Raw genomic sequence first — 9,003 nt, forward strand, 5'->3', positions numbered from 1 at the left:
GATTTGGACAATGAGCGTTATTTTAAGTTAGTGCACTTATATCCAAACTGCAACGGTTTCTGAGGCTGACGACAAATACATGCAAATGTCGCTCCCCAGTGTTAGAAGTGAACTTTGAGGGAATTTATATTAATAATCATCGGTTATGGTAAATGTTCTCTGAGTCACTTTGTGATATTGTGCTTTCATTTAATATATTGACAGGATATTGTGTATTGTATTTCTTTTACAGTGTGTCATTGCTGTCTTTTGTTTGTATAAAATGTGTAACACTGTCAACTCGGTCAGATCCCCTCTTGTAAAATCTATTTTAATCTCACTGAGACTTTACTAAGTTAAATATAGTTAAATACAGTTAAATATAGCATGTGCTGTTGTCCTATTTTATCCTATAGAGCAGTTAATATCTGTAAGTGACAGTTATTCTATTTAAATTTGACTGGGTCATTAAGGCGGGTATGACATTTTCAAAGGCTAGAGACATGCTAACAATGTTTTTGCAAGTTCAACATCATCTTATAATGAATTTTTTCACAGGTTTTTAGTCGTAAACCTAAAAGTGAAGTTACTAAAAGGGGCAAATATGTCATTATACTTTTGTGCCAGAATTAATGCCAATCATTTTAAAAGTTGTTGCGACATTTTACTTAAAGAATGTATGGCAAACACGTGGCAGCACTGGAGAGAAGATCCAAGCTTTTTCCCCCGAATGAATCAACTCAGGTAAATGAAACATTAGGAGATACTTTCTTCTGTGGGTTTATTCTCTGGTGACTGTGAATCTCTTCACACAATTTACTGACAAATACCATCATTAACAGCTGTGGAGCTTTATCAGACTACACCACTGTGGTGGTCTGGTCACCCAAGGGACAACAATGGTCCTACAGCAACCTCTGGGGGGAAAATTACTATACTGTGTTTTTAAAACATATCAGAACAACAGTTATTCAATACATGTGGGAAAGTGAGAGAATCACATTAAAACTGATGTTTGTATGAGTAAAAGTCACTGGTACTGGAACTTACTGCTCTCTCTCTCTCTCTCTCTCTCTGTCATGTCATGACAAAACAGACATACTGTACACATTATCATGACATTTGACCAAAAAGTAAATCCAAGTCATGAAGCAAAAGCTGTTGTTTATCACGGCCAGTTGACTTTTTACAAATGTACACGTCTGACAGTCACGTTACAAAGGTCGCACGGCACAAGCATTCACCAAGAATAAGCAAAGTTCAATGAAGACAAACCACTAAAGCTGTAAACCTTTTCTACACAACACTCGCATATGTGACATTCCTACACTCTCCCCAAAAAATAGCTTTAATGATGTCACAGAAGGAGTGGCATTCAGTCATATCCTCTTAGGGTTGCTGCATGTACACAGTGTATGCTCAACTTCCAGCAGGAATCCAGTGTGTCGTAAATCCCCCCTCATAACACTCACAATCACACACACACACACGCGCACACATGCACACACACACACTCTCAGGTGAGCAGCTGTTTCCTCTGAGCAACAGCAGCCAGTGAGCTGGGACGAGGTGGATGTGTAACAATGCTACAGGGTAAACGTGTTTGCCTGCATGACAAACTGCTAGAAGTGTCAGTTTATGTGTTTGTTCTGTTTGTGAGCAGATAAAATAGACGATGTGTGAAGAGAGGAGTGATGCCGTTATCATTCCCCCCGAAGCAAAACTGCCTAACAAAAATAGGTAGCAATGATTAAAAAAAGAACAGAAATAGCCAAAGGAATCGGGTTTCACTGAGCATGCCAGCTAACGCACAGATAGACCAGTTCCTCTGTAAAGCAAAACATGCATAAAATAACTAATTTGCATGATTTTGACTCTTTCTGAGATAAAAGAGGAAATGTATGGCCATGTACTCTCACACTGAGCTCTGTCTTCAGTCCATGAGCACATCATCATCCATGTGATGATGATGATGATGATGGAGACTAAAACACAGAGGATGAAACAGCATCAGCATTCGCTCACTATACGTGTTCAAAAACGACAAAATTATGAAATAAACAATAAAAAAGCGTTCCTTGGGAGTTTTTTTTCTACTCGTTGTTAGTAGTGCAACAAAGTCTCTTATCTCCATCTCACCATAACCTCAGATCTAATCTGGAGCTGTTGGCTCACAGTGTCTCATCAAGACAGTACGCTGAATCTGAGGTCAACAATGAAGACAAGGCGTGTCGTCTCTCTTTCAAGTCATCTCCAATCTGTATCTTCATAAGGTACATCCAGTCAAAGCTGGGCACGAGTTCTGCTAAATTCCTCTTCAGGTCTTGAGTATGCCCTGATCATCGCTCTTCATCTCCTCTGACGGTAGCTGACTGTTGCCCGTATCATGAGCAGAGCTGAGCGGCCTGGTGTTGGCCTTCGTTGACCGCTGCCGCCGGGTGCCATTTCCAATGCAGCGCATGAGGTTCTTAAAGGTTGTCCACATTTCCTCGTCCTTGTAGGAGTAGATGCAGGGGTTCATGACGGAGTTGAGTACGGCCAGGAGCAGCAGCCAGCGCTTCAATTTCATGACCTTACAGCTCTTGCAGTTGAGGCCATCGAGCAGTAGAACAACCAGGCCGGGGGTCCAGCAGATCACAAAGGCCCCTGCAGTGAAAAATAAACCAGAACACACAGATTTTTGAGAACAGTTGTTCAAGAGTTTGAGTACCTACTTACAAAAGGCTACTAATATTTCTTGATCATGCACAAGTAGCAAGTATTGGAACTCCTCTTTTGATGCCGTTGAAGCATACTGTTTTCCAAAGGGAGGTTAAGAGACAAACAGGCTGCTGTTTTCAATATGTGCCATATTTAATCTATTTTCTTCTAACTGGGAACATAATTTACTACACTGACATCCAAGTGCTATTAAAGTAGAACATTAACCATAAACAGGCTCATTTTCCCATAGACATCCATTCAAACAGAGCTCTTTTTGTGACTAGCGGAGTCACCCCTGGTGGATATTTAATATATTATCATTACCTCCTTGACGACTTCACAAAGGATATGTATAGTCTATGATCACAAAACATATTCTGCTTGGAATTTCTTCCTGGCCAAGATAGAGTCTGAAATGCTCTGATCAGCTCCAACATTAAAATTAATATCAGAAACTGCCTTTAATGTTTTGGCCCATTCATGAAAATCTGTGTCCTATTCTGACAGAGTTCAATCTGAACCATGTGCGAAGTGCTTTTGGTGTCATTTTGTGGGTTCAGTTATTCTCCATACATGTAGAGCTACAGTTAAACTGATTTTAATGTTGTGGCTGATTGGTATATAACCCACTTCAGCACTTCATTTTGAGCTGAATGATTAATTATTTAATCTACAGATATAAAATACAATACAATAAATAATACTTTAAAAAACATAGCCATTATGAATGGCTATGGTGTACGCTGATAGAGTATGAATTTCACAACTGAACTTTTTACTATGTTCTTAAACAGAGAAAATATATCACATGTGAGAAGCTGGAACCAGGGAGTCTCTGGCAGCTTTTGTAGCTCACTCACTAATTAATATTTTTATCCTTTTGACAGCCAATTTTGACAATTCACTTATGTAAACTAATAAAAAATGTTTAAATGAGTTTGGTGGATTCATACATTAAAGGTAAAACATTATAATAACCAATCTGGTGCTGTTTAATAAGATAGTGGCGACTAAGGAAGGTAATTCTCCAGCGATATAATCATACTGTACATGCCTGGGCACAAAACTACGAGAAGATTTTCTGGAACTGAGGGGGAAGGGAAGCAGCGACAAGCGGCAACTTGCCCGCACTACCAACATGTCCGCTTTCAATACATCTGCAGAACAAAAACAAGTACTGTTCTTTTCAATTTGTGCATTTTTTTTGTCTCTGTGTGCATGTAGACATAGACTGAGAAGGTCTGGAAGAAACGCCAATCTACATTTTGATGTTTTTCTCTACGCTGAGGCCTCAAAGTGTAAAGATTGCTACATTTTTACAACAAATTCTATTTTATCTGTAGCCTGTGTTTGTTCTTTGTCTTTGATGGACCACATGTCCAAAATGAGTGGGACCACATTAAATTGACTTTTACTTGCAATTTTAACAGTGGAGTTTCCCCCCTTTACATCGCTGACTGTAAAAAAAAGTCGCGTTTTGCAAACACATTTGGAGCACATGTTCCTTCTGGTAATCATTTGACCGTGGTAGATGCACTTAAATCAGCGGTGGGGAACCTCCGACTTGTGGGACGAATATGGGGCACAAAACAATTCATTTACCAAAGAAAGTAAGTCTAGCAAACAAAAAAAAACAATTAATTAGAGGGAAAAACAAAGGGAAATAACATAAAGTAAATGAAAGCTTTTAGCTTAAAAGTCATGATTTTTGGTGGAAGGTTTCAAGATGTTCAAAAAATAAAGAAAAGAAAGTAAACGTAATATGTTTGACTGGTGGAACCTGAGGTTGTGTTTGATGACCTACAACACAAAATCATTGCTCAGAGCTATAGGTGGAGCATCGACGTCTGTTGGTGTGAGCTCTGCAAACTCTATGTCCATTTTTTTTGGCCCATCCGGAGGTGACATGCAGTGACATTTGCGTCTGTTAGAGATGACGTCCTGCTCTGAGAATTTGCAATTTTGATCGACGTGTAACTGAGTTGCAGCACAAAATTTCACGCATGAATGTGTTGAAATCTTGCATTATTCCTTCAGTGCAGCGACGATGTGTGATAACATCTCTATCCAACACCGGACTGGTTTTTCCAGTTGCCATTTCCACTTGAGCAGACAGCTTTTCACTGGAACAAAAGCCAAGTCTTTTTTCCTGATTATTATAGCCCTTGAACCTGGATCTAACTTCATGTCTCATAGATTTGTGAATTTCGTTCTTTCCTCAGCTTTGATGACTGTTAACCTTACACCTGTTAGTGTACATACTTTCTTTTACAAGAAGGTTAGTGCACCTGCTGTAGAATTATTTTTCATTCATTCATTCATTCATTCATTCATTCTATACAACATGGTGTCTTTTCACTAAAGGTAATAGGTTTTTAAGGGACATTTCGTTAACCACACAGCTCACTCACTCACTAAACACAAATGAAACTTTCATCCTCCGGCACATGAATGTGAAAACTACACGTGGTGAAAGACAAAATCAAAGAGAGTTAACAATACGCAGAAAGCTTTTTATGAGTGGAGGGAAACTTAAAAGATGTCACTTGTGTACCAACACTTTCACAAGCTACAAATAACAGCATCTGAGAGCAATTGACAGGGTCCTCAAGTATAGGTTCGACTTTCTTTGGGAGGGTAGGGAGTAGGAGGGAACGTTCATTGAAGGCCAGTGTGGTGTGGTGCGGCTGGTACACCACACAGGCTGAGCAGCAGTGTCCTTGCAGGAAGGGATAATTACATAGCAGTCGAGAATAAAGTGAGCGCAGTGGTACAGGCTGCTACACTGCGTACAGTACATTATCAAACCATCTGGAAAGCAGAGTGCCCACAATGGGACAATGGGAGAGGATGATCCTACAGGCGACTGTGCTGAATCTCTACAGCTAACTTGTGTGTATATATGAAAAGAGTATAAAAACAACGTATCCAGCAGCTGCACGACTGACTCATCTAACCTGTAGTGCTTTACGAGCTGCATCTGTGTCAGCAGATTTGTTGGTAACCGACTATGTGTTTGTCTTATCCTTGCGTGACAGTGAGGATCTAATGGCGTGTTACGGCACTCCATGGGAATAAAGTGCTCCAGCTCAGTCCCATTGTTCCTTTCTTCAAGGACATGGCTGGGAGGGCAGTGAGTTAGGGACTGTGCCTCTGTTGCAGGTATCCTGTTGCAGCACGTAAACAAAGAGCAGCGGACAGAAGGATATCTGGCTGCCTCATCGGATGGAAATGCAGCAGACGGAAAGGAAGCTTCAGCCATTTGTGAACTTTGTTCAAATTCAGGGCCGTCGAAAATGAAACAAATGGGGGCCATGCAAGCATTTATGATTAGCTGATAATGGATGAGTGACAGTGATTAACAGTTTTGAAGAATTTATAGCACAAAAAGACTAAACCATGCTCCCAGCTGTTTGCACATCCTGTAAAGCCTTTGGCTTTTTGACTGTTCGTTGGACCAGTTGTGACACTAATCACTTTACTATGTTACAAGTTATAAATAATTCTCTTCAGTGAAAGATAAATGACTTCAGAAACAATAAGAGAAAAATGGATTAGATGCGGTGGTTGCTTTCTTTATAAACAAGTTTGTTTTGGTAGAATTCAAACTCAGAATGAGCACAAGACTGATACTAAAAAGACAAAATAAAACCTTACTCTGACACATAATGTGTCTAATAGTATTATAGTCTTGTACAAAGACAATAAAGGCTTTTTATTCTACTTTTTTCTATTCTATTCTTAAAATTAGTGACACGCACAACAGGTTTTCTTTCATATCAAGAAAATAATAATCACTCTCTGAGTAAACTCATCTTTGGGACCAAGATTCATGAGCGTCACCTACCGAGTACGACCATAACCGTCTTGATGAGTTTAATGGGTGTCCTCTTGCGGTTGATGGAGCCGCTGGTGTGCGGCGTGAGCATCATGGTCTTCTTCTTCACGTAGGTGTAGATCCGCATGTAGATGGCCACCATGACGAGAAACACCACCAGGTTAGACATGGACCAGAAGATCAGGTAGCTCCTGCTGAAGATGGGGGCCAGCTGAGAGCAGTCACTCACATTGCAGATGCAGTTCCAGCCCAGACTGGGCACGGCCCCCATGAAGATGGAGATGGCCCACACGAGCACAATGAGCAGGGTCACCCTCCTCTTTGTCAGGTTACTGTGGACCTTCCAGTTCATGACGGAGATGTAGCGCTCCAGAGCTATAACCAGCAAGTTAGACAGCGAGGCTGAGAGACTGATGTCCAGCAAACCCTGGCGGATAAAGTATTCCTTCACCGTCAGCCTCCGCGACATCTCCCCCGTGTTAAACATGAGGTACACGTATGCTATGCCTGCCAGAAAGTCGGAGGCAGCCAGGTTGGACAGAAGGTAGTAGAAAGGGTAGTGAAACCTCTTGTTGGTGATGACAGCAGCCACGACCATGGCGTTGGAGACGAGGATGAAACAACAGAAGAGCGAGCCCACCACCTGCACCAGAATGAGCTGCGTCTTGTCCCATTTGTCATCAGCGCCACTGTTGTTGTAGAAGAAGCCCATGGACTCATTGTAATGACAGCTGTGGTTCTGCTCGGCCATTTTAGAGGCAAGTCTGTGAAAAGAGAGGGAGAAAACACAAGCGAAGCAAATGTTTAGGGTGTTTCAGTACATTTAAGTTATCTAAAATGTTAAATAAAAAAATCTGAAACAATTATATGAAGTGTAGTAAACTGTCAACAACACTTCAGTTGCCTTGAAGGTATTTCAGAAGCAGTTACGGTGAACGCTGTCAGTTAAATTATGACAGAAAATGATTGGGATGAAGAGAAGTGTGAGCTGAAACACTTAACTACACTAGATTGTCACATAGTGCTTCTTTTGTTACTCAGTTGGCTCGACTCCATAGGCAAGTGCACATGCCACAACCCAGGTAATGATAATAAATCACAATCAATATTAACATACTAAAATGAAAACGACACAGTCAGTCAAATGAAAGCAGAACTGTGTTAGATTTAAATGTGAAAGGTAAACAACACAGATGTGCTGGAGCTCTCCAAGTAACTCAGTCTGAAGTTCAGATTTGTCCCTTAACTTTTTATTATGCAACTTACTTCACCTCGACATGAGCCACTTCTCGACAGGCGCGAATGAGAGCACACACACAACAGAGTACAACACACAAACACACGCACACGCTCAGGTGTCGAGAAATGTCCGCACGGAACCAAGTAAAGAACAAAGAATGTCAAAGTAAGTTACAGCGATCAGCAGAGAACAACAGTGATCCAGGTGAGTTTACCTGCGGTGAAGGACGTCCGTCCTCGGTGCGTCAGGTCAGCACACTGAAAGTTGTGAAATAGTCCGCGCAGAGGTAATGAACATGTTTCCGCTGAGTTTCCGTGGCTGTGGACTGAGGGAGGCGACGCCAGCGATGCAGAGAACGATGAAGTGAAGGCAGCAGCAGAATGGAGCGTCTTCACTTTGACTCCTCAGCATAGTGACGCACAGGGCGTGTGCGCCTCCGCCCGTCCGTCCGCTCTCATGTGAATTCCTCCGGTTGACCACAAGAGGTCGATAATAATAATAATAACAACAATAATAAAGATAATTGAAAATAAATAAATCTAATGAATGACAGATTCATGTTATTTTTTCTTGATTCACATTCCGATTCAAATCAACAACTTTGTGGTTTTATAGAGTCAACGGAATGGAAGGTGTAGTTCAACCGTCTGTCAGGCAGGGGCGCTGCAACAGTAGTACAGAGTAGGCTGATCAGGCACATGGGGGCCCCAAGATGAGTGGGCGCCCGTAAAAAAAATCTGGTTGATACAGGGCAAAATCTGTACAAATCCATTTCGTATTTAACAAATTAAGATAATTTTATTTTGTTATTATTATTATTATGATATAAAATAGAATAAATCTATGCTCAAACTGGGACTGTTAGACTGAGTGTCGAGTTGAAATGTTTGACAGTATTTTCTACATGCTGCACTATAACTGAACTTAATTTCATTATTATACTTAATATTTGTTTTGTTTGTAGTAGGTGCAGCAATATTGAGATTCTGTAACAATTCTTAACTTATTCTTATTTGAAAACAACACTTCCTAAGTTGAGGAAATGATGGGCCACTGTTAAGTTTACACCTGTGTCCGTCTCGTCATTTAAACTTGTTAATAAATGAAAAACAATTTCATGTTTTTTCGCATTTCTTTCCATACAGAAAATGTACAGAACCGCTGTACAGTACGTTTTTTTTACAAAATGCAGTGTGAGCCGACTAAATCAAATCAATACTTGATGTTACCTTCAAAACAGCAT

At 40.7% G+C, this 9,003-nt stretch overlaps 1 protein-coding gene across 1 annotated transcript; it reads right to left on the bottom strand.

Annotated features, from left to right (window-relative positions):
* Window positions 1–1,322: 1,322 nt before the first annotated feature.
* On the bottom strand, window positions 1,323–8,203 carry lpar3 (lysophosphatidic acid receptor 3). The gene is made up of 3 exons (XM_044044080.1): window positions 7,975–8,203; window positions 6,530–7,284; window positions 1,323–2,625 (listed from the first exon to the last, which is right to left on the bottom strand). Exons 2-3 carry the CDS (start codon window positions 7,269–7,271, stop codon window positions 2,297–2,299), a joined length of 1,071 nt encoding a protein of 356 aa, XP_043900015.1. The 5' UTR covers window positions 7,272–7,284; window positions 7,975–8,203; the 3' UTR covers window positions 1,323–2,296.
* Window positions 8,204–9,003: the final 800 nt, after the last annotated feature.

This window comes from Solea senegalensis, linkage group LG14 (assembly GCF_019176455.1).
Source record: "Solea senegalensis isolate Sse05_10M linkage group LG14, IFAPA_SoseM_1, whole genome shotgun sequence".
NCBI classification, from domain to species: domain Eukaryota; kingdom Metazoa; phylum Chordata; class Actinopteri; order Pleuronectiformes; family Soleidae; genus Solea; species Solea senegalensis.

What these genes read in the sequence shown, in the direction of transcription:
- lpar3 (XM_044044080.1), bottom strand. Translation starts at nt 7,271, where the DNA reads ATGGCCGAGCAGAACCACAGCTGTCATTACAATGAGTCCATGGGCTTC. An exon ending in GACGGTTATGGTCGTACTCG is followed by an intron (nt 2,626 to 6,529) that starts GTAGGTGACGCT and finishes TTTTCACTGCAG; the next exon opens with GGGCCTTTGTGATCTGCTGG.